We start from the raw sequence: 27194 nt of genomic DNA on the forward strand, positions 1-27194 counted from the left end.
TCCCAGCATCACACCCTTAATTCCAGCACCCCCCTAGATAGAACCACTTTCCAAAAGCCCCCCTATGAACACAGGAGCCTTTGAGGGGACATCTAGATACAAGCTATAACATGGGTGATCATTAAAACCTTGGCAATAGATGAGGTTTATGAGAGAGAACCCAGAGTGGGTTTTCTACCAGCTACCTTTGAAGACTATTTGGAAATTTCAGAGCAAAAATATGAAATAATTGGTTCACATTCTTGAAAAAGTCAAAGATTAATACATTTATGGAAATTCCATTAGTCTGTCAACAGTCATTATATTATCAGTTATAAAAAGGTGAAGCAGTTGGGCATGGTGGTGCATGCCTGTAATCCCAGCACTTGGGAGGCTGAGGCAGGAGGATCACTGTGGGTGCTCAAGACGAGCCTGGTCTGCACAGTGAGTTCCAGGTCAGTCTCAACTACATAGTGAGACCCTGTCTCAAAAAAAAAGGTGAAGGGATGATGAACAATTAGAAGAAATTAGTATAAACAACTCTTTTCCTTGATCATTATGTGCTTGGATAAATGAAATGTGAAATGCAATGTGAAAAATTTGGAATGTGAAAAATTTGTATAAGTAGCTAAAAAGGAAAGAAAAGGATAAACTTCAATTATAAATATCTACAAATTACATTTTATTGAACGAGTGATCTGTTTACTCCAAATCCCTAGGATTATGATAATTATGAAAGTAATGGAAATACCTATTTCTCTACCAATTTTGAAGGAAACTTTTGCAGGATATATAAGGTGGGTTTGAAGTTATCATTTTAGTGTAAAAATGTTCACTGGAAGCTTTTCTTTCCTTTGAGCTTTGTGTTGTAAAGACTGCTGTAATTCTGATGGGTTTACCTTCATAAGTGATTTGTTGCTATGTTCTAATAGGCATCAAGATTCTTTCCTTTTGTTTTGCTTCTGGTATTTTGACTATATTATGAATTGCTGGGTTTTCTTTTGTTTGTGACTTTTTGGAATTCTATATGCCTCACTTATCTGTATGTTTTTTTTCTCCAATATTTAGAAAATCTTCTCTTCTTTCGTTTTTTTTTAAATTTGCCTTTGTTTTTGTTTTTGTTTTTGGTACCAGAGATTAAACTCAGTACCTTGGGCTTGCGAGGGAGGCGATGGCACCACTGAGCGAAATCCTCAGCCCTCTTTCTTTAGTGTATGTGCTGCCAAAGCAAGCACTCCCTGGTCCTCTATTATTTTTTTAAGCAGGCTTTCTGTCCTTTTTGTGCTGTCTTCTGATATTTCACTCATTCCACTTAATCTTTCATTAGTTTGGACATCTAGCAGCTGTTGGATCCACTTTTTATGTTCTGTTATTTTTAAGATATCTCTAAATAATTGGTCTTGGAAAACATCCCTGTCTTCTCATTCTGATAGTCTGTCCTCACATCGGTCACTTCTGCTGTCCATACTTTTTTATATTTTTATTTGTACATGTTTGCAGTGCATGTTTACATTCAATGTAGGAAATTCATACTTGTACATAACACATCTCTATTCTTTTTTCCACTTCCACCCTCTTTTCTTTTGCTAGCATCAGATTCACTTATCTTATAAATCCTAATAGCATTTATTATGTTATATACAGATTCAAAATTTTACAGTAAGTGGCCAAAAAACCTGTAAAACACATAAAACAATTATACTAAATCAAGGTACAATTTTAGATACATTGTTTATGCTGGATTACAATAGCTTCTCTCTTTTTTCTTAATTTCTGTCATTCATTTCACATTTTATTGTATACTGAGTTTTTCATATAGCGGAAACCATGTAATATTTCACTTTGTATGTCTGATTTACCTCACTTAACATTATGGTATCAAAGTACATCCATTATTCTACAAATGACTCAGGTCTGCCTTCCTGGCAGAGTAGTACCCCATTGTGTATAAATACTAGATTTTCTTTATGCATTCATCTGTAGATGGACATATAAGCTGTTTCTAAGATTTGGTTATAAATACATCTGGTATGATACCTTTAATTCTTTTAGGAAGATATCTTAGAAGGGGAATAGCTGGGTCAAATAGTATTTGTGATTTTAGTTTTCTTTTGAAATTCCTAGTTGTAGGTTACTCATTGCCATAATGGTAGTATTAGTTTACACTCCTACCAGCCGTGAAGGAGGGTTCCTTCCCCATCCTCCACCCCCAGTCTCACCATCATTTGTTACTGGTTGATTTCTCAATTGTAGCCATTCTTTCTAGAGTGAGATGGAATCTCAGTGTTGTTTTAATTTGCATTTCTTAAATGACCAGTGATGTTGAACATTTTTACATGTATGTATTAGACATTTGTATTTCTTCATTGAGAAATGTCTGTTCATTTCAGATGCCCATTTTTAGATTGGGTCTTCAAATTTGGGGGATCTAACTTTTTTTGTCTGTGGATAGCTAGCAGAAATTTTTTTCCCATTCTGTAAGTTATATCTTCAGTCTGCTGGTGGTTTCCTTTGCTGTGCAGCTTTTTAATTTAATGTGATCCCATTTGTTGATTCTTGATGTTACCGTATTGTGCAGTTGAAGTTTTGTTCAGAAAATCTTTGTCTGCACCTATATTTTTGAGAATTTTGCATAGTTTGTCTCCCAGCAGATTGTGTTTCTTTTCAAATGTTGAAGTCTTTCACCCATTTTGATTTTAGTTTAGTAAATTGTGAGGGATATGAGTCTTGTCCATACTTTCAGTGTTATTTTATATCTCCTAGACTTCTGTTTGGAACTTTGCATGGACTCCTAGTTCTTTGCTAAACAGATCATTCTTGTTTTACATCATTTTATTTTTAGCTCTGCTAGCCTTTTATTAGTATGCTTTTGTAACCTTCCTGATTGTTTTGTTTAGTGCTTCTATTATCTCTTTAGCTATATCTTCTTACATTCTGCTTAGCATATCAATCAATCATTCATTCATTTATTTTGGTACCGGGATAGAACTCTGGTCCTTGCACTTGCAAGGCAGGCGGTAGCACCACTGAGCTAAATCCCCTGCCCTTGAGAATTTACTGATCTGTTTTTTAAATCTTCAGTGTTATCCTGTCAAACAATTGGAGGTCTTGCTTTTGTTTTCCTCCACTTAAGTCCCTCCAAGATCAGCTTTGGGGCAGTTTGGAATTTTGGGAGGTTGTTTGTTGCTTTGTCTCTTATTTTTCTATTTTTTTCTTTTGATACTTTTTTTTTGTGTGTGTGTTTAGGTTTGTAGTTGCACATAGTGGAAAGACTATGTTGTGTTTGAAAATCTCTTTAGTTTAATTTTCAGTGAGGCATTATGGGCTAGCTACTTAGAGTTCTTTGCCTGTGTCCTAAGATCTATCCACCTTTGTTAATTTGGAAGGAGTAGATGCAGTGCAAATGGCCTTACACACTGTTTTTCAGCCATGGACAACAGTATTGTTAATGTCACAGAATAATCCAGGTATTGGCATATAAAGAAAACTGATTAATAGCAACAATTATGTGACCCTGGCAATTTCAAGCAAATCTGCAACACTGGTATTGTTCAAGACAAATTGGATGTTGGCGTAACATAAGATCAAATAATGTACTACCATTAACCATAGAAAAGAAATCTAGAATTACAGTATAAACATTGACATTTCAGATGTTAACATATAGCAGAGGTCCACATTTGTGTTTGTGTGGAGAAGATGGCCAAGTTAGTGTTTTTCACCCAATGTAGTTTGCAAACAAAAACAAAATTTTTCCAGATGTTTTTCGCTGATAAATGCATTCATTAAGCAAGGTACCACTATATGTACAAAATGTAACAACTATCCTTCACTAATCATAGTATTGTAGATAGGTAAGTTAGGACGTTTTGTAGTCAGTTAGACAAGGTTCCTTCCAGGGGCCAGTCCTCTAGGAGGCAGCACTCAAGCAGCCAATGCAGGAAGGAGCCAACATGGAGAACAATTGAGGCACACTCACTGGTTGGCGTTATAAAAAAGAAAAGAGGTACTCCTTTCCCTAGATATAGCAGTGCTTGATATTCTAAATGGGAAATTCCTTGTATGTGACTTATTTTCCCATTTGATCTGCATTTAATCAATATTAAGTGGGTGACTGTACTTTTTTTGTTTTGTTTTTTGAAACAGAGTCTGACTGGCTTTGAACTCACTATATAGCCCAGGCTTTCATGGAATTCATGGCAATCCTCCAGCCTCATTTCCCAGGGGCTGGCATTATATGCTTGCATCACCTTGCCTGGTTTAGGATGAAGTTTTAAAATTAAGGGAAGTAAGTTTTAGTTATGCTTTTAAAAATGAAATTCTAAATTTATGAGGTTCCCTTTGTAGTCTTCATATTCAATGTTTAAAGTGATTAAAAAATACCACAATATATTCTGGAATATTGTTCAAATATAAAATAATTATTTGGTAATGACGGGCATCCTTTTTGTTTTTGAATGAAATAACATAGTAATAGCTTATCTGCTATAAATTAAATACTTGGAAATTATCACTAAAATTCAGTGTCATATACTCCCATAACTGGATGAAAATTTGGACATTTTGTAGTACATTTTCCTTCCACAGGTGGACAGTCTGAGGCATAAAAGGAAGGAAAGAGGTCACACAATGAATTGGAAGCAGAGCTGAGACTAGGGCCCAACTTTTCCATTTATTTTTATGATACCACTGTTATCTTTCAGATCTTTACAAAAAAAAAACAAAGACACTGAGACATACAAAGTTCTATTAAGCTGCTAACTGGTGTTTAGAATTTTGATGACTACTCTCTACTTGTCACAGGTAATTAGGTTCTAGAGATAGATTTACCAAGTTTCTGAGCCAAACATTGAGAAGCACTTTATACCTACAGAATTGCAAGTACAACTGAATTTTCTTACAAATCTCAGTGTGTTGGGCTATCTGCACGGGGTACAATACTTGTTGCATGGGTGTATTCCAGGGCACCAGCATCTACAGATGAGTAGTACCGTACATATAAAGAATATGGTTAGCCTTTCCTTGAGGTAAGTGGAGTAAGCCTAATTTTATGAACTATATTGATCAAAGGTCAAGTATTATAGTTTGGAATGTAATGAGGACAGGTTATAATGTGGTGACTAGAGAAGTGAAAGGAAATATACTTAGTTTTTCATAACAGTGCAACTATTCTAATCTGCCAAAAGCATTTGCTGCTTCTACTAGAGTGACATTTTAAAATATACATGTAGATTTAATGAACAAAATTTCTTCAGAGGTGAAAGATAAACAAATTTACAAATGTTCCTGGCTCATGCAATTGGCATTTAAATTTCTGTATCTAGCAGAATGTCTCACCAATATCAGAAAACTAATCTCCAGTCAACAAATGCATATTGTGACCCTGTCTCCGGGGATTTAGCAGTTTACTTGGGGGCCAGTGACTAGCTTCAAGTGTAATAAGCGGCTCAGGATGAGTTAAGCAGTAGAAAATAAGGACTACCACTAACTTTTTGGCTTGCATGGGGTACATTGAGTGAAGAATTTTATATATATTCTCAATAATTCCTGTTTTATATTTATTACTTTAAAACAAAAAAGCCAGGTGTGAAAGCATGTCTGTAATTCCAGCACACTGGGAGGCTGAGGTAAGAGGATCATAAGTTTGAGACCAGCCTCAATAATTTAGCAAGTCCTATCTCAAAATAAAAAAAGAAAAAAAATGGTCAGGATGTATGTCAGTGTGAAGGCTCTGGTTTCAATCTCTAGTACTGCAAAACAAAACAGGGCAAACAACATTTGGGCTGTAAATTGGGCACACTTGATGGAAGTAGATTATGGAGTGTGTTAGGAGAGAGCGACTAATTTATTTTCTTCAGTCAAGTTAGTGAGCTGATAGACAAAAAACTCACCTTGAGGATATAATTATAGTTGGATGGAATTAGATGAGACTGGCATGGTGACTGTGGGATAGGAGACTGAAGGTGTTACTAATAATGGTAATAGCTAATGAATATTGAGTCCCTTCTATGTGCTAATTAATCCCTGTGATATATGTGATACTACATGTGTGGAAAGTGACACCTGGTATAATCACTTACTTTCTCAAAGCTACATCATGAGTAAACAGTAGAGCTAGAATGTGAATTCAGGTTTAACTCTAAAATCTATCATCTTTCCACTGCTTTATCATACAGATCATAAGGGCCTGGTTTAGGTAGGTAGTCCCTATAAGTGTTATCTATAACACTTATCTCCCTACACTGTTGTTGTGTTATATATCTGTCTCTCCTGTTAGACTGTGACTCTGAGAACATGATCATATTGTAGTTAATAATCTTTGTAATCCCAGCACCTAATATAATTCTGTAGTGGGGTTTTATTTTGATTGAAAGAATAGAAAGAGATATAAATAATAAGCTACTTTGGTACTGGAAAATAGAGTACTAGTAGAATATTGATGTTAGTAATACTATAGTACTTTCTTCTGTTACTGACATTTATCTGCCTTTCTGATAAACTATTCCTTTTCTTTCAAGTAACAGTACTGTTGAGGCTGTGTATGGTGGCACAAACCTGTAGTCCCAAGTATTTGTGAACCAAAGCAGAAATGTCACAATTTTGAAGCCAGCCTGAGCAATTTAGCAAGACCCAGTCTTAAGAAAAGAAGGTCTGAGGATGTAGCTTAGTGGTAGAGTGCCTGCCTAGCATGTATGAGGTTCAAACCTCAGTAATGCCAAAAACAAAACAATAAAACTATGGAAAAATTGCAGTGGGATGTTTCCTGACTTTCATAGGATTTTAAAATGTTTATTATTGAAAATTTCACACATGTACAGAAGAGAACAATGTGAATTACAATATATCGTGCTAGCTTCAACAATTATCAAGCCTTAGCCAATCTTATTTCCTTTGTATTCCACCCTCTGGATTATTTTGAAGCAAATTGCATATGCTATATTTTATCTGGGAAAACATCTGTATTTTAGCAAATTGAAACTTTTTTTAAAAAACCAAGAAATTATTATCAGACCTAGAATTTAACGGTAATTTCTTAAAAGCAGTTATACAGTCAGTGCTAAAATATCCCTAAATATCCTAACATTAAAAAGTTTATTTTTAATTTTGAGCCGAAATAATGTATGTACATGGGGATTTATTGATACTAGTCTCTTAAGTCTGTTGCTCCATTGCTTTTCATCTATTTGTTGAAAACTTTGGATCTTGTCATTTGCTCTATATTTTCTGAATTATTGAATTTGCATATTGAATTTTTTGGAGTCTTTTAACATGTTTTACTGACTTCTCTATTTCATTAGCTCAACTGATAATTCTGATTCAGATTGAGACAATAGGATTTTTTTTTTAACTTGGGACCTTGTGCTTGCAAGGCATGCGTAGTGCCACTGAGCTAAATTCCTGGCCCCTAGGATTGTTTTGTTTTTTTAACTTAATCGGTGTTAACATCCTTTTTCTCATAGTGAGAATACCAGTCCTTAACATATCAACATATGTAATTTTTCCTATTCTCCCTGTACTCCCAGAAGATTTGTAATAATATGTCAGCAATAGGGCCAAGGATTTAGCTCAGTGGTTCGGTGGCCTGCCTTGCAAGCGCAAGGACCCGAGTTCAATCCCCTGTAACAACAACAACAAAAAAGATGTCAGCACTGCCACCAATAATATGATAAATATGCTTATTAAAATATAGTCATACCTTAATACTCATCATTAATTTGTTCTGGATCTCATGTCAAGTACCAAAATTTGTGCATACTGAACAAACTTTTTCTATAAGAAATAATTTATTAACCTTCCCCAGAACTTTCACATTTTACTGGGATATTATTAGCTTTTTACTTCGCGACCCATAATGAACACTTAAAATGCACAAATGTATAAGACAGCAATTAAAACATTTTTTCTTGTCAAAATGTGGCATCTATATAGTTTGATGTATTTTGAAGCTCAAAAGTACTGAGGTATGACTGTAGCTATAATGCTTTTAAAAAATTTCTTTGCTCATTGGTGGTAAATTCATTTTGAATTGTTTATGTCATGATTGTCTCTGTATGGTTTATTTAATTTTCTTTTAAGTTTTTAGGGTTCATTTTTTTAAAATTTAAATTTTATTTTATAGTTATTCTTGATGTAGTCAAATATTATTTGCTGCTTGGTATGTCTTAAAGCAAAACTAATAATTAAGAATGGCTTTAGATTATTTTGCAGTAAATATATGCTCATTTTTACAAAATAAGTAATAAAAATTCTTACAGAAGCGAATTTTAAATTTTAATTCCTTTAATAAAACTCATAATGCTCAGCAGGCCTTTAAGTGATACAATGTTAGTGTATGTTCTTTGTCACTTTAAAAGAAAACTCCCTAAAAATCTATTATAGGTGCTCCTCATTATTCAATTTTGTTATTTGTGAATTTGCCTAGTCACTAAAATGTCTTTGTGACTCCAAAATCAATATTCCTGGTGTTTTCTTGATTATTCATGATAATGCACAGAACAGCAAAACATTTGATTTGAGTTCTCCAATATTTAAGTTCTTAGCTGAGCTCCAATAATGCCATGCTCTGCCTTCTTGTTTTAACTTGTATAATGGAAATAGGTGTCCTTTTTGTGGTCTATTTAGTGTCATATTTTTCACATTTTTGTGCCCCATCCTTTGGTGATTTTACTATTTAATAGCTTCCAGACATAGTGCTGAAGTGCTGCTTAAAAAGCTGTGATGTGCCTCACATAGAGCAATGTATATCAGTAAACTTCATTTAGGCATGAATTATAGTGCTGTTGGCCATGAGTTAAATATTTATAAAATATACTAAGTTGTCTTGTAACAGAAGCAAACATGAAACAATGGTATATGTTGATTGGTTGTTAATAACATAACATAACCAAAGAATAGCAGGAATCTAATCCTGTATTTTCCCCAGGAGCTGTGATTGGTTCACAGGTACTTTATAGGATTATTGCAAATGCAAACAACAAGAATCAACTTCATTTTGATTATAGAAACACACGGGAAGGATAAATCTCAAAATTGATAGAATTCTTGTTGTCTGCAAGGGAATAGATTTAATACTGGACACATAGTTTGTAGGATTATTTAATAATATTCACCCAAAAAAGTCAAGTGCAGAGGAGTGCAAGAGATCTGTCTATGTGTTAGAGACCCAAGAAGACAGCCAACAGCCTGGATCCCATAGCAATGTCCCCCATAAATCCATAGGCTGAAGCCTATGGCAATGGCCTCCGGTAGTCCAGCCAGAGGTATAGAGCCCATGGCAATGTCCATGCAAGTCTGTATCAAGGATCTGCACCAGGAAGGCCCAAAGGCCAATGGTGGAAGCTAAATAGGCTGCACTAGCACGGTGAAGGTCTGTTCCATCAAGCCAAGGGATCTGTACTGGAGTGAGGACGCGATCTCCAAGGTGCAGACCAGAGACTTCCCCAGTGATAGGCAAAGACCTGAGATCCTCTGAGGATGATAACAGCTGAGTTTGTGTCAGGAAATCCAGCCATGGCAAGCTTCTCCAGGAAAATCAACATACAATCAGCATACAATCTTTCCCACCAGTTCTCCTTTTGTGCCACTGGCAAAAATTCTCAGGTTGGTCTTTCATGCCTTGAACCACACTGGATGAGTTTAGCTGTGTTTTCCCAGTTCTTTTCTGGAGCCTGTTATCTTTTAGCATATGTGCTGCCAAAGGGAGCACAGGCCTGTTATCTTTTGAAGATAAGGAGCCAGTGTTTGTAAATCATTGATTTTAAATGTTTATAATTTTGACTTGACAAGTCATATTGCAGTTACAAATAGTTTGAAGATACTTTCTTAATGAAATCCAGATCACCTATGATCAATATTTTTCATTTTTAAATGTCTTTATTTACAAAATATTATCCTGAGAATTATAATTCCATTAAGCTTCAGTTTGAGCAAATGAGACATAAGATTACTTTAGAGGAGAGATCAAAAATATGGTCAGGTTTCCTGTGGCTCTGGATGTTCAGTAGCAGGCTCATTTGAAGGTAAAATTAACCTTGAAGGGAACTCACTTCTACTGTCAGTGTTGGAGTTTGGGGAAAATCCAGTTCTTGGGGGAAGATAATGAGGAAAACTTTATGGTGAATAGACAATTCTCATTCAGAATGGACAAGGTGGGCCAGAGAAATCCCTTGCTGGAAAATAATCTTGAGATGCTCCATACATGTTTCCTGGAGGATATAGAGGAATAGGAGGTTGTCTTGTCATGACCTGTCTCCTCAGATATATTAGAAATGCCTCACCTCCAGCTGGAGGAAGAGGTAGCCCTCTACTTTATCGAAGGGAAGCATATTATAACTTCTGAGTTCTGCTGGTCTAGACAGTCTACCAAAATGAGAACAGTATGTCTTGCTTTTGTAGAAGAAGAGCTGAACCAGGATATGGTTGGCCTGGTGGAGGAATGGGGTATTCAGTGTCAGAAGGTGTTCTGAGAGGATCAGTTAATTTATCATAGCTTGAGTATCCTCTTTCACTGCTAATCTTGTTGTCTGGACAAGTCTCTAAGCCTCTTGATCCTCTTCCTCCTGTCCCAGGAATCTAAGGTGAGTCTTAATGGACACTCTAACAAAGTTGGAGGAGAGAAAAGCTCTTGTTTCAGATGAAGGCCTAGCTAATGATGAGGGGTCCATATGGGTGGGGGGGATCCTCTCCGCCAAATGCTGTAGAACATCAACTGCATAAAAATCTTTTTCTAAAAGTTGAAATTTAAACTCTTTCAGTAAATTTTTGTCTGTTGTAAGCATTTTCTTTCTTTAACTCATTGAGGTTTCTTTCAGCAGACTGAGCTGCCAGACAATTATAATGTGCATTTTTCTCATGGGAACTAATCTGCACTTAATAACATTAAATGGTTCTCTCCAATTCTTCAAGATCTTTGGCTCATGTTCTGTCGTCTCCTGCTCTTTAGCTGCATGGCTAATCTTTATCCAATTTGGAAAGTTTCTCCTCTTTATCTAACTGGTAATTTTCCTCTACTGTTAATTTCCTGTGGAGTTTTGTTTCATTTTCTTGATAACATTACTTCAAGTTTCTGCTGAAGTTTGTGATTTTGCCTTAAATTGAATAAGCAAAGATGCTTATTCAGTCTGGAGATTTTTAATATGCGAGGTTTTCCTTTGATTCACCTGTTTCAGATAACTGCGTACAAATTTGTTTTTTTCCCCTTCTAAGAATTTTAAAGAAGCATTTAACTTAGCAGCATAAATCAATTTCCTCAAAGCTCTATTTGGCTCATTATCTAACTGAGCACCATTTTCTGAGTCATTCTTCATTTCCAATTCTAAGTTCAGCCCGATCTTTCATCTTCATCAAGTGTTCATTTGGAGATTTGATGTGATTCTATTATTTAGAACTTGTCCTTCATGTACTTTGGAGTCTTCAAATGTCAGAGCACTTTCTGACACAGTCTTCAAATGTTACTTTCTGCTTATTAAATTCATTCACTTCTTTTTTCCACATTTGTGAAAGCTATATTTGTTTTGTTTTGTTTTGTTTTTTTGCGACAGGGTCTCACTATGTAGTTGAGACTGACCTGGAACTCACTGTGTAGCCCTGGCTGGTCTCAAACTCAAAGTGATCCTCCTGCCTCAGTCTCCTGAGTGCTGGGATCACAGGCATGTGCCACCATGCCCGGTTTGTGAAAGCTATCTTTCACTTTCCTGAAGTTGAAAATTTTCATTCAAAGCATCTTTTATTGCTTTCTTAGGTCATTCTTCATTGATTTGAAATATTTTGAAGATTATTTTAGCTTTAGCTACTTGAGATTTGAGGGATTTTGAATCATTTAGGGATTATATTTTTTGAAGCATTACCTATCAGTTCATCTTGTTTAGAATGTTTAGATTTCTCATCTTTGAGCTCTTTTTCTAGAAAGAATATTTTATCTTCAAGCTTAGGTTTGTTCTTAGCCAGCTTTTCAAAGGTTTCCTCCAAACTATGTGGTTCTGTTGACTCCTTATCAAAGCTGGCATCCTTTAAAGAAGATTCTAAGCCTTCATACTCTTTTTGAACAAGGCCAACTTTTTCAAGTAGTTTACATTTTTCTTTAATTAGTTCAAAAAGCTTTAGAACTTTCTCTCCTAACGTAACATTGGCTTCTAACCAGTTGAAAACTACTCCATAAAAATAAGAGAACAGAAAGACAAAATCAAGCAAAAACAAAAACATTAGATACACATATGACCAATTCCATGATAAACTATAAGGATTTAGGCCTAGTCTTCTGTCTTCAGGTAATGCTGCCACAACTCTGTGTAGCTTGGCCAGGGCTGACCTCAAGTATGGCCAAAGGGTGGCCCTACACATCTCCATGGTTCAATGCTGCTCTGGGTGTCACTGCTGCAGCTTAGGCCTCAGCCTGGCCAAGCCACAACTAGCAGCCAAGGACCTGTTCAATTTTAATGCATTTTGATTAATGACAGCCTTATGTGCCTGTAAAATGAATACTTTGAAAGGCTTGATACTTTAAAAATCTTTTCGATTTTTCTAAATCAGATGTAGACAATAATTTTTCTGTAAAGGGCCAGATAGTAAATACTTTCGGCTTTGTAGGACATGTAACATCTCTAATCACATATTTTTCTTTCCTTGTGATTATTTTAAAAATGCTTAAATATGTTTTAGAAAATATTTTTAGCTCAGGGCCCATGTGAGATTCAGTGTAGGCTATAGTTCTGCCAGTCCTTGTTCTGAATTTTTCAGTATGCTCTACCATCAGTTGTCTCTGCTTACATAATAGTGCCTACCTCACTAGTGTAACCTGAGCTTGAAATGGCCTAAGTATGCCAGTCTGTCTCATTTCTTTTATTTTAATGAGGTATAGTGTAAAAAATATGATTCATGTGTATAATATGTAATTGTCTAATAGAGTAATAACTTCTTTTGGTAAGAATTTGGCATTTTGTTGCTTTAAAGTAATAAATATATGTATTTTAATTTCAGATACTGGTGACTGAACCCAGGACCTTCACCCTGAGCTATATCTCTATACCTTTTTAATTTTTAAAAATTTTATTTTGAGACAAGGTCTTGCTAAGTCTGAGTTGCCCAGGCTGAGTTTGAACTTGCAGTCCTCCTGTCTCACACTGCCAGAGTGCTGGGATTATAGGCATGTACTACTATGCTTGCCTTGGGGTGTAACCTTTTAAAACTTTATTTAAAAATTAATTTTATTGGTATATTTTAGATATACATAGTAATATTCATGATAGGGAATTTATATATGTATGTGAAATATCTTGTTTCTTCTTTTTTTCCACAACCCCTCCCCTCTGACTCCTCTACTCCTTTTGTTTTGTAAGTTTGATTTGGCCAAAGGAGTAGAGTACAAGATAGAGGAGTATTGTGTTTGATATAGAAAGGTCATTATGATTTCTTCATGCAGGGTCTGTTGGAATAGCATACAGAGCACTCTTAGGACTGCAAGAGAGAGCAAAGACTGCTCTGTTGTCTATAAGAATCCAAATCCAAAGATTGAGTTCAGAGAACCAATGTTTAGGATTAAGGCAGTAGGCAATATCATCAAGGTGATTCAAAGTAATGTAAGTCTTCAGGAAATCTTCATTTGAAGTTTATGAAGTTGAGCTTGAAGTCACCCTTGGAGATTAGTAATATCTCCACCCAGATTTGTATGAAAGGTACCATTAAGAAGGTGTTGAACCTCTTTTCAAGATTTAGAATGATTAAAAGGAATAAGAATAACATACATTGAGCAATACCGAACATCACAAGCTGACTCCGTGTCCATAGGGACTGTTGATATTCACTGAGCCAATTGACAGTTGTCACAAGGGTGTAGAGTCTTTGTAGAATTCTTTATCAATACAGTTTGAATCAATAATTCTGAGGTAACATTTTGAAAATAACCATACATAGTCTGAGGAGTTTGGTTAGAGTGAAAGCAATTGCTGCAGGTGCTGCTGTGGCAGACAATATCGTAGCTGCAATAATAGTTGTAATTAGAATGCCTAAAAATGTTTTTGTCTAATATGTTCAAGTACTGAGGTAATTTGTTTAAAAGCAGAATTTTCCATCTACTCTTTAATGAGATTCGTGGGGAGCCATGCTTTGGTTTATCTGAATAACATAATATGTGTAATATTCAGTTGAGAAATATTATTTGTAACACAAATTGTTAACTGGGTGGCAAGGTGATATTAAGTGCTTTAAAAGGTCTTTATTGATTAGCGGAACTGTATTGATTTATCTTGGGTTCTTTATTGTGGAAAACTAAAGCATATGGACCAGTAAAAATCATAACATGGTCAGAAATATCATGAGCATTTCACCTAGGCTATCTATGTGTTGGTAATTACCAATTCTAATAATATATGTCAGCAAACTCAAAAATATAAGGAGCGCTTTTAACCTTTGTAATTTTAAAGTTACAAGTGACTTGCATGATCATTGCAAGAATCGGGTTTTCAAAAGTGAAGAGAATCTCGTGCTTTGTGGTGTCTCACTTAGTGCCACATGGTATGGATGCGCACCCTTTACAAAGAGGGCGTGTGGGTGACAAAACAGTTATATAGCCCCTTGCCCAGGTTAATTCTGTTGGACCTAGCCACTGTGGGCCTGACGATGAGTAATGGTAAAGGAACAGTGATTTGGGGCTGTCTGTTGTGAGAATAAATTATTTCTCTGTGGCAATGAAACGTTTTAAATAACAGTTTTAAAAATTTAAAATAAATAGTGCTTTAGATACTTGTTCTTGTGGCGGGAGCCTCTCCATACTCCCCCTTTTTGTTGTAATAAATGAGTTTTAAGGAGCCAGTTAGCTTGCTTTACTATTGTTTGGCCTGTACGGTTATATGTTATACCAGGGATATGTTTAATATGCCAGAATTGAAAGAAAGCCTCCAAATAATTGGAAGTACATACAGGGCTATTATCAGTTTTAATTCATGAAGGCAGTGCTATTATAGAAAAAAACGAGAAAATGGCATATAACATGTTTTAGAGTTTCACCTGAATTTAGAGGAATAGTTATTTATAAAAATATGTTTAAGTTCACCAAAAGTGTTGTGATAAGTTAGTATATTTGTCAAATTTCATTTTGTAAACCATGGGATTGATACCTATATTGGAGCAAATTGTATCTCTTTATGGCAGTCATGACAAGTGTGAATGATGTTTGAGGTCTTTCTATGTGTAAGATTAAAAGAAAGAACTAGTGCTTTAGTTCTTTTGAGAAAAAATTGATGTGAAGCAAGAGCCCCCTGTACATAGGCAGAAACATAACTAAAGTGTTAGCATGAGTTTTGCCCTTTTGTAAAGGGGCCAGGGAGATTAGAATGAAAGCATAGGTGCAGTGTGGTGTGTAATCAGTTCTTGTAGATGTCTAAACATGTGGAAGAGAATTTCATCATTAACATTATGGGTAAGGGCAGTTTCAGTAACCTGTAGGGTTTTCATAAAATAAGCTGAATCAGTGACAATATTGAGGGATTGTTTAGGGAACTAATATTTGTTATCAATCATGGTTGTCCTAGAGGTTGAATCTCTGTAGAATGTTAGCAGATAACAAATACAAAGCTTTATAGAGAAACTTGAGATCCAGGGCAATAAAACACATTAGTGTAATAATTGTGATGACATTATATTAAATGACAGGAAGAAATATTTTTTTTACAATTTTATTTTAATCATTGAATATTCCCTTTAATCCATTCTTACTTTGGTTTTAATCCATTCTTGTTTTTCTTTTCTTTCTTTTTTTTAAAATCTTGCACCTTTACATAACAGGTCTTGGTTTTCATTTTTTTCCCCATACCCCTGCCTTCCCATCATTGAATACCCTTTAATCCATTCTTACTTTGGTTTTAATCCATTCTTGTTTTTCTTTTCTTTCTTTTTTTTAAAATCTTGCACCTTTACATAACAGGTCTTGGTTTTCATTTTTTTCCCCATACCCCTGCCTTCCCTTCACCCCCTCCTCCCTTCCCTATTTACAAAAACTTTTTTTTCCATTTTTTCATTTTCTCCTATTCTTTTCTTTTCCCTTATTTCCTTTTCCCTACCCTTCCCATTTCCCCTACACCTTTAGCCCTTTTCTTCCTATTTCACTTTGTAAATTATACCTTTTGGATCTTATTCACACTTTTAGTTTTTCACACCAAAGAAACTATTTGGTATTTATACATGTATGACTTGTTTATTTCACTTAAAAGTATGACCTCATTATGCATCCATTTTCCTATGAATGACTAATTTCTCATTCTTTATGGCTGAGTAGTATTCCATTTTATAGCAAAACCACATCTTTATCCAGTCTCCAACTGATGAGCATTGGGCTGTTTCCAAGTTTTAGCTATTATAAACTGTGCCGCTTTAAATATGGGTGTGCATATATTACTGTCGTAGGATTCTTTTGGAAAGATACCCAGCAGAGGTATAGCTGGGTCAAATGGAACCTCTAATCTTAGTTTTTTGAGGTATCTCCATATTGATTTTCATAGTGGTTGCACCAGTCTGCACTCCCACCAACAATGGCGAAGGGTTCCTTTCTTCCCACAGCCCCGCCAACATTTGTTATTGGTTGATTTCATGATAGCAGCCATTCTTTGTGGGGTGAGGTGGAATCTTAGTGTTGTTTTCATCTGCATCTCTCAAATGACCAGTGATGTGGAACATTTTTTCATATATTTATTTGCTGCTTTTACTTCTTTGAGAAATGTCTGTTCATATCAGATGTGAATTTTGAATCGGGTCTTTATATTTGGGGGGCCTGATTTTATTGAGTTCTTTATATATTCTAGCAGAAATCCAAAGGATCATCAGTTCCTACTTTTAGAACCTTGTATTCTAATAAAATGGAAAACACAGAAGAAATTGACAGATTTCTAGAATCTTATGAATTACCAAAGTTGAATGAAGAAGATAAAAATATTCTAAACACCCCAATTACAATCAGGGAAATTGAAAATGTAACTGAAAGTTTACTGATGAAGAAAAGCCTAGGTCCTGATGGATTCACTGCTGAAGTTTACAAGACATTTAGAGAAGAACTACTGCCACTACTCTTTAAACTTTTCGGTGAAATTGAAAGGGAAGCAATACTTCCAAATTCATTCCTGGAAGCAAGTGTTACTTTGATTCCCAAATCAGGGAAAGACCTAACTAAAAAGAGAACTACAGGTCATTCTCCTTAATGAACATAAATGCAAAAATCCTCAATAAGATACTGGCAAACAGAATACAGAGGGTCATCAAGAAGACCATATACCCTGACCAAGTTGTATTTATTCCAGGGATGCAAGGATGGTTCAACACGCATAAACCAATAAATGTAATATACTGTATTAACAGAGTCAAGGACAAAAACCATATGATCCTCTTGATAGATGCAGAAAGAGCATTTGACAAAATTCAACACCCATTCATGATAAAAACCCTGCAAAAAATTGGAATAGATGTTCTATATCTCAACTTGATAAAGGCTATCTATGAGAAACCAACAGCCAACATCATATTAAATGGCCCAGAACTGAAATCCTTCAAGTTAAAATCAGGAACAAGACAAGGATGCCCACTATCACCACTTCTGTTCAATATAGTTCTGGAAACATTAGCCACAGCATTTAGACAAGAGAAAGAAATCAAAGTAATAAAGATAGGAAAGGAAGAAGTTAAACTATCATTATTTGCTGATGATATGATACTCTATATTGAAGACCCAAAAAACTCCACCAAAAGACTTCTATACTTAATGGACACTTTCAGCAGAGTAGCTGGATACAAGGTCAACACTCAAAAATCAATAGCCTTCTTGTACACAAATCACAGACTTACTAAGAGAGAAATGGGGAAACAGTTCCTTTCACAAAAGCATCTCCCAAAAATGAAGTATCTAGGAATCAATCTAATGAAAGAAGCAAAAGGAAGAAACTTTTATCTAAATCTTTTTTTGAGAAGAACGTGTCTATAGATGTCTGTTATGTGTCACTGTACAGTAGTTGAGCATCTTTAAGTGTTGTAAGTCTTGAAAAAATTTATGCATTTTTTGATTGGCTATGTTGGTTTGGTGTGTGTGTGTATTATATATAATATAATATAATATAATATATAATATATATATATTACCAGTACCTGGTGCACAAGTAAAGGAGAGTCAGATATTTGAGTTTAAAAGTTTAGCATTACAGATAATTGTAGTCTGGAAGTGACCAATGTGATGATTTTAGTTTTGTATCTTTGAAGATCTGTAAATTTGGGATATATAAATGTGTTTAGCACACTATAAAGTCAGTCATAATGGATGTTATAAACTAGGTTCAAGCTGCTCAAGAAGGCATCTTTATCTTGTGTTTTGTTATTGAGTAGTTTAGTTGTCTCTGCTAGTCATGCAGTCATGTTTAATATTAGTCTCAAAAAGAAGACACATCCTTTGTCTGAAAGCATCAATTAAATTGGAGAGGCTAGCTGAGAACTGGGGAGCAGTAGTTGATGAGAGTCAGGGCCATAATCCTTAAATCTTCTTTGAATAACACAGAACTTTTGGAAGTAGTTTTATCTTAATTAAACCAACAAGCATACATACATATTTCTATAAACTGTATCCTCCACAAACATCCTCGACATGGTTGAGCCTTTCTTCTCTTGCTATTAGTTCCTTTCTCTTTCCAATAGGCAATAATTTCATCATAGAAAATCTTTTCATATCAAAGCACATCTCTTACACTTAAAACTTTTTGCTATATGCTTTTTTCTGTCCTTTGTCTTACTATTTTTTAATAACAGATTTGGCTATAGTCATGTGTATTCCCTATTTGATATATTGTAAATTTGGTTGCCCTCAAGACTCTTTTGGTGGCCAGTAAATATTCTATAGTAACCTTGTCTGTACTAAAATAGCCCAAGAACAGACTGACCCATAATTGCAATTTTAAAAGTTACAAAGCACAAAATATGTTTTAAGCATGTTAATTAAACAAAAATACCAGCAAATTGAAAGTTAAAAGCAAATTCATCAATTAGCTAAGATTTACGACAGTGGGCTCTTGTAAACTCAGAAAATGGAATTTATCTTGGACAAAGTTTCAGGAAGAATTTCTTTTTCTTACCTTTGTTTTATATAACTTAGAATGTCTGTTTGCTATTTTGGTTGGTTGGTTTTCTGTCATCTCCAGTGGAGGTTTTATGTGTACTCTGGGAACAGCTTTATACCTTTAGGAGGCAGTATTTATAGTCTTAATTGTTTTGGCTTGTTCAAGAGTTTATTTGCCCACCACACGTTTCTGTTCTGTCACTTCTGTGTGGGTTTTGCTGTCCTTCACAACAACATTCTCAAGTGTTCTATGGCTTCTGCGTGGAGACAAAAAGTCCTGGATAAAGCAGGCTACCAGAAAATGGGGTGCAACGCATCTTCTTCTTCATCAGGACCCTTTACCACACAGGCAGAGAATTTCCTAGGCGAGCCCCTGATTGCAAAAGAAGTGAATTTACTTGCTTAGATCCAAATTGGACTCCCAAGGCAGTGAAAGTGAAGCTTTGACTTGCACTCTTGCGAGAGGTGATGATAAGCACACCACAGTAAAGAAACTATGTTTGTTTCTTTTTAGCTCATAAGAGTCCTCCCATTATAGGATTTTTGCTTTCATTTTTATGTTTATCTCTGGAGTTTTTAAATGTAACCAATGAGAAACTTCAGTTATTGCATGTAGACAACAATAGGCAATGTGTTTATAAAATCAATTTTGTTGATATGGAGCATTTGAAACTCCTCAGACAAAGGATTAATAATCTAGAATATATAGAAAACTCAAAAATTAGATCTCCATAAATTTAAAGACCCAGTTTAAAAAATGGGCATTTGAAATGAATAGATACGTCTTGGATTAAGAAATACAAGTAGCCAATAAATACTTGAAAAAAATGTTCAACATTGCTAGGCATTTGAGAATCTCACTCCAGAAAGAATAGTTACCATTAAAAAAAAAAAAAGCTAGCAAGAATGTGGGGAGCACTTCATTGTTCCTGGGACTGTAAACTGATATAAGTACTGTGGAAATCAGTATGGACTGTCTTCAAAAAACTAAATTCCATTTGACCCAGCTCTTCCCCTTTTAGGTATCTTGCCAAAATAGTTACTGATATCATACCACAGTGATGTATGCTTATCCATGTTTATAGCAGTGCAATTAATAATAGCTAATTTGGAAACAGCCTCTATATCCATCATCGGATAAATGGATAAAAATGTGATATTTATACACTGTGGAGTATTATGACATAAAAAGAATAAACTCCAATCATTTGTACTAAAATGGATGTTCATTGAGACCATAATGTTAAGTGAACTAAATCAGACACACAAGCTTCAGTATCTCATGGCTTCTTTTAAATGAAAATAAAGTGTGTGTGTGAGTGTGTGTATGTGTGTGTGTATACATATATATATATATATATCTCATGAAATAAAAGTGGAAAAAATAAAAACCATACAGGTTTTGTAATCCAGTGCAGAGAATGTATATAAAATTATACCATGAATTAGAACATGTCTTACATATTTTATATTTTCTTTGTCCTATTATTCTGATTTTCAATATTTATGATAATTAACTTTATAAGATATTATATGATAAATGAATTTGATGCTATAAAAACAAAAGGGGGTGTGGGGGAGAAGGGAACTGAAATGTGTGATGTGTGATGTATATCTTCCAATCCCCTACAGTCAATGTAATCGTTATGTACTGCAAACATGTAATAATAAAAGTAAAAAAATCAGCCTCTGAAAATAATTGTTCCAAGAGATCTTTTTTTTTTTAATTTTATTGAGTTTATTGGTACATTTTAGGGGTACAGTACAGTTACATTCATTGTTGGGATAATGTACCTCTACATGGCAAGTCTTGATTCTCATTTTTTCCCCTTACCTCTGCCCTCCCTTTACCCCCTCCTCCCCTCCCCATCTACACTTTATTTTCATCTTTTCATTCTCTCACATTTTTTTCTTTTCCCTTTTTGTTCTTCCCCTACGCATCACACCTTCCCTACACCTTTAGCTCCTTTCTTCAAATTTCTAAATGTCAGTAATAAGAGATCTTTTTTTAAAATTTAATTTATTGGTACATTCTAGGTAGACCGTACAGTTACATTCATTACAAGAGATCTTTTTCTTTGGCATCCTTGAATGTGTAATTTTTAAAAATTTATTTTAGTGTCTGAATAACACAGGAATATTTTGTTCTTAGAGCCAATAATTTTCCTGCTTTCTTAATTTGCATCATGTGATATATTGAAAACAAAAATTACAAATGTCTTTAAGCATGAAACCAGTAAAAAACTGGAAAAGTCAGGAGCAAAGGATTTATAATGGAAGGAAATTATTTCTACGAATAATGTAAATAGAAATAGTATTTCGAGATACAGTCTACATCACCTAGTTGACTAAACCTTATTCTTACCCTCCACTGTTTTTATCAGCTTCTAATTTACCATATCATTCATTGTGTTTATTACCTGTCTAATCTCCACTAGTATGTCAATTTCATGATAGTAGGAATATTTATTTTGTTCACTATTGTACCCTAAGGACTGAGACCAGGGTATTATTCAAATTAGGTGTTTGATTCCTTGTGGATTGAATGAGTACCATGATAAATCATACTGCACCACCCCAATTTTTGTAATTCTTACATTGTTGTAGTATTATATAAAGATATCATTCCTGGTAGTTATTTTGTGGCTGCATTCATTAACAGATAATGTTACTCTGCCATCCAGTAAGAAAAGAGAAATTTAGAAGATATATATTATGAAATATGATGTAATTTAGAATGTTTTTATACTTAATATTTTTAGAGGAAACAGTAATGTTCCTCACATGCCTCAGAATTTATCAACAAATGGAAGTTGGGAACCTTTTAGATTAAAAAGTTCTTTGTTGTTATATCTTTCTCAGATAGGAAAGCTGACCACCATGCCCATGGGTATGATATATGCATCTGTAAGTGTACATATGGCCAAAGAAGAGGAATCCAAAAAGCAGCTAGTGAGACCAGAGCAGGTAATTTGTTTATAAAAGTTTATGAACTTTGCACAATGTAAAGATAATGTAAAAGCTGTGTTATTTTGTGTTTTAATGTAGCTGTCTCTATTAAAATATTTTTGAAGTCTCTTAGATACATTTTAATAAGTTAAAAGAAATAGTTATACTCCAAAATAAAATTCTAACTTCAGTGAAGAGCAATTGCAATTTTTCTTAATGAATAATCAGTAAGTAGTACAAGATATCAGACCTTTTAAGCAATCTTGATCTTTTCCTAAAAAATCTATACAAATACACCCAATATTGAGATACCTTACCTTGTGAAATCATTATATAACATCTCAGTTTGGAAATGACCATAGATGTTCAGCCTCCTTTTGGGAATTGTCATCCTTTATACAATAGCAACCTATGGAGCCCACTGAATTTTCTGGAAGCTGTTCAATTTAAGGTCCTTATGTGAAGCATAAACCTGCCTCATAGTAACTGCTACCCAGTGGTGCTGTATCTCTTGAATTGCTGTTGTACAGAAACATTCTTATTTCTCTTCCAAAAATCAATGCTTCAGATGTCAGTTGTACTTTAAATAATTTTATTTCTTGGATAAACACATTATTTGTTTTAATCATTCCTCATGACCTAGCTTTAGAATTACTTCACTATGTGATTACTTTCTGCCACATGTTTTCAGGACGGCTAGTGTTTTCTTCAGGTACAATATAAGTATTTGCCTACTGCAAGATGTCAGATTGTTCTAATCTAGATATATTTCTATTTCTAAGATCATACTAGTTCTTATGTATATTTTTATTTGGAGTGGTCAGAATCAAGCATGCTAATAACAGCCTTTGACCATGCCTTATTGAACTTGCCATTTTAAAAAATTTGTTAAACTTTTTAACATTGTAACTATTAAACTGTGTCTCCTTTTTGTCTATATTTGTGCCGTTCAACTTTTTGGCCTCAGTTGTAGGTATACTTATGCCTGTTTAGACTTCATCTTATTCATCTGGCCTATTATCCCAACCTGTTGAGGTATAATTGTGATTACTGATTCTGTTTACCATCATGCTAGTTATATCTTTCAGTTTCAAGTCATACTTAAGATCTATGTATATACTTACTAATGCATTCTTAAATCAAACAGGTCAGAATCTTAATTTTGACTCCATTACTAATTTCTTGGATGTCATGAGGCAGAATTCCTAATAATGATGTGAACATATAATTCTGTTGTATAATCAAATGTACCAGCTTTGTAATATTTTTGGAAATTTAAAGTATTAGTTATTTTGATATAACAATCAGTGCTTGTTGAACCACCTTTTATGTACATCTTTGTATACATCTATAAATGTTTCCATAGGATGAATTCCTGAAAGAAGAATTATAGTCAGAAGACATGAAAGTTAATTTTCTGTTATACTAACATGCAAAAAGCATTCTTATTCATACATCAAACAAAAAAGTTTCTCTGATCTGCTCTTCTGTGGGTGTGAGGCACTCTTCTAAGCACTGTGTAAGGTTTTATTAATTTTTATTAGCAATCTAAGGTGGATTCACTTCCCTATACACTGGCTGTCTTCATTATTCTCAAAAAGATAATCATAAATGCCGAGTAGTTTTTCTGGTGTGAGAAACTGAAAGTGTAAATGAGGATCAAAATGTATAATAGATAATGTGAAATAGGAAGAAAATGTCCAAAGGGGAAAGGGAGGGGGAAAAGGTGGAGTAGGAGAAAGGGAAAAATATGAGAAAAGGAAAAAACCGAAACAAAGTATAAATAGGAAAGGGTGGAGGGGTTGAAGGGAAGGCGGGGAATGGAGAAAAAATAAGACCCAAGATATATCACATAAGGTACAAATTCCCAATGATGAATGTCTCATATTGTATACATAAAATGTACCAATAAGTTTAATGAATTAAAATAAATAAATAAATAAATAACAAAATAAACTTTCTTTGACACTCCCATATTTGGGTAGCTCAAAAAGCTAAATAATATGATAAGGAGCTGGCATTTGTCCCTAATAGCTAAGTTCACATGTTTCTGTATTGTAAAATAAAGTAGTACATTTTACTATCATATGGGATATATGGGATTCCTTGATATTTATTTTATTCCTCGGTACATTTAATTTGAATTTACTTAGTAAACAAAGTTGGTTCCCAACTCTTCTGGGGACTGTTCACAAAGTCAAGATCAAATCTTGAAGAATTTAGAATTTCTAAAGTGATAGTGTTATGATTTACATGGCAGCATCTCCAGGTACTTCTGTTGTGTAAAATGAACTGTACCTCTGTTTAAACCTATTTATAATAAAACCTCTACTAAACTAGAATACTTTTTGAATGATGTGTTCTGGTTATCTGAGTCTTGATAAGCTGATAGAGAACACTATAAAATACTTTTTAAAGTCCCCACTTATTAAACATTTTAAAAAAGTATTTCTATGAACCTGACTTATTAAGTATCATCTAGTGGGTATGATTAATTCTCCCTTTAACAGAAAACTGTGGAGGGCCATGAGGTAATCATTTTTTTTTAAACCCTGAAGCTTACAGTATGCAGATTAGTAAATTGACCGGTAATTGGGGTACATATATACATCCAGCCATAAACACTTCTGAGCATTTCTTTGTTAAATCTCTCTGGGCATACTTTCTTGGCATTTGATTGTTTTCACCAAGAAATTAGTGTGATTTTATAGTTTACTGAATCTAATCATAATTTTTTTCCATTAAATTTATTGGTATATTTTAGGTATATATTACAGTTACATTCATCATTGGGATCTTCTCAATGTAGACATCTTTTGCTGCCTTTGTTAGATTCATTCCTAGATATTTCATTTTTTTGGATGCTATTATGTAAGGAATTATTTCCCTGATTTCTCTCTTAATCTAATCATAATTTCTAACTGGGTATAAATGGTATTAATACAGTAAGTGCTATTTAGGCCCAAGGCCTCCAGTCCATAGTGTGAATGTTCTCTTAGTGGAGACTATAGCCACATCTTACTACCCTCCTATGGTTGATCCTTAAAATTCTCCCAGTAAAACTGAAGTCATTTTATCACAAACCTTTTTTTTTTTTTTTTTTTTTTTTGGTACTGGGGCTCAAACTTGGGTCCTTGTGCTTGTGAGGCAGGCGCTGTAACCACTGAGCCAAATCCCCAGCAGTCACAAACTTTTTAACTGTGTTTGAATGCCCATGCACAAGTAGGAAAACACTGGTACTGACCCCTTTGAGAGTCCAATGAAATTTATGTGCTCTTCTTAAGCAAATGTATATACAAAATTTTACATATGAAAGGCCACAGATAATAAACTGTTAATCCTATGTATACTGGGGAATAAATTAAGAGTTGGCAGATTGCAATGGGGATAGATGAAAGAATAGGAACATAGTGATGCAGAGTTTGGAATTGGAGAGTTTAAAGAATAAAGGCCGGGGATTTAGCTCAGCAGTTCAGTGGCCTGCCTTGCAAGCCAAAGGACCCAAGTTCAATCCCCGGTACAAAAAAAATAGAATAGATAGGTTGGGGGCATAATGGACAAGTAAGTAATTTTTCTCACTCTTAATACCAGTACATCTAAATATAGGCTGCATTTCTAGGGATAAGGGAAACATTCCTAACCACAGTGCATCTAGTTTTTATATGTAAAATATTCCTTTATTGTAAAGTATGCATTTCTGACCTTCCTACTTACCTGTATCTGCCAGATTGGTGAATTTACATTCAAGCATTTGTCCAGAAAGAAACACTAATTCTTTAATATTGGTGTGAATAGCAAAGAGTAATCTTAACAGTAAAATGAAACTTGTTCAGCCAACTCCTAGAATAGATTTTGAATTAAAAAAATTTTAGATTGACATAAAGTTATATTTATCTTTAACAACATGTTTTGAAGTATATATACATTGTGGAATCACTAAATCTAGCTTGTTAATCTATATATTATTTCACATAGTTATCATTTTGAGGGTAAGAATGCTTCATACACTCAACATTTTTCAAGAATACAATATATTATTACTATTATTTCTTATTCTTCAAATCCCAAACTATCAACCATCTAGTTTCCTTGCTGCTGATTTGTAAACTTGATTCTTCTACCCAATTACATCTTCACCAGACTCAGTAGAAAAGTACTACACTTTGAAAAAGATTTTTTTTCACTTTTTAAAAGTAAGTAAGTTAGATTTAGTTTTTTCTAGTTATGTTTGTATTTATTTCTATTAAATATTGACTAGATGCCAAAGGGTATTTATTCAATATATGAAAGGTATAAATAACAATAATATAATGAGCAACCATGTACCTGTCATCCAGTTTGAAAGGAAATCAAAACAGAATTCTGTTTTCCATCCTGTTCTATTCAGAGTTAATCACTACTCTGAGACTTTAGTATTTTCTTCCTTTGTTTTATAATTTTACCTTAAATGTTATATTGCTGACAAATTTGAATGCTTTTGTTTTTGCAAGTTTTTGAACTATATATTTTTGGAAACTTAATGTATATTCAATTTTCTTTGTCTTAACCTTTTACACTTAATATTGTATTCCTGAATTGACAGTTTTTCTGTCTATAATTTTATATTTTTTTCTATTTGCAATATTATGTTGTATATGGGTATATCCAAGTTTAGTTATTTATTCATTATGAATACTTGGATTGTTTCCAGATTGTAAAAATTGCAGTTTTGGTATTGAATGTTTTTTTATGTAGTTCTAGATGCACCAATACTGTCATTTCCTCTAAAGATACCTAGGAGTAGAATTACCCAGTCATACTATGTGATGTCTTGCTTACTTTTCTCATTCTTGAGACAGAACAGCCGACACCCAGAGTTCAAGGAGGAGTGGTTCATTTTGGCTCTCAGTTTGAAGTGTCAGTCCATAATTGGCTGGCTCCTAGGCAGGGTGGCAAGCAAAAGGCAGCAAAGCAACAAGCAGCAAGAGATAAGCAATGACAACAGCAGGCTTCTTTCTGTCCCTTATATGCTGTCCCTAGGGTAGCATCTCACACCCACAGTGCAACACACTTAATCCTAGCATTGCACCCTGAATCCATCCCAGCATCACACCCTTGATCCCAGCATCACACATTTTAGATCCAGCCACCTCCCTAAAGCTCCACTTGTAACCACATGACACTTTGGGGGGAACATCTAAATACAAAC

At 34.3% G+C, this 27194-nt stretch overlaps 1 protein-coding gene and 1 pseudogene across 1 annotated transcript in view; one reads left to right on the forward strand and one right to left on the reverse strand.

Annotated features, from left to right (window-relative positions):
• Apool (apolipoprotein O like) overlaps window positions 1-27194 on the forward strand; it is an 82259-nt gene that overhangs the window by 16506 nt on the left and 38559 nt on the right. The window contains exon 2 of the mRNA XM_010612865.3: window positions 21920-22024. Coding sequence (XP_010611167.1) covers window positions 21920-22024 — 105 coding nt within the window. The remainder of the gene's footprint in view (window positions 1-21919; window positions 22025-27194) is intronic.
• On the reverse strand, window positions 9319-12142 carry LOC104854376 (annotated as a pseudogene).

The sequence above is a fragment of the Fukomys damarensis genome, unplaced genomic scaffold (genome assembly GCF_012274545.1).
Source record: "Fukomys damarensis isolate Sample0158 unplaced genomic scaffold, DMR_v1.0_HiC HiC_scaffold_39, whole genome shotgun sequence".
NCBI classification, from domain to species: Eukaryota; Metazoa; Chordata; class Mammalia; order Rodentia; family Bathyergidae; genus Fukomys; species Fukomys damarensis.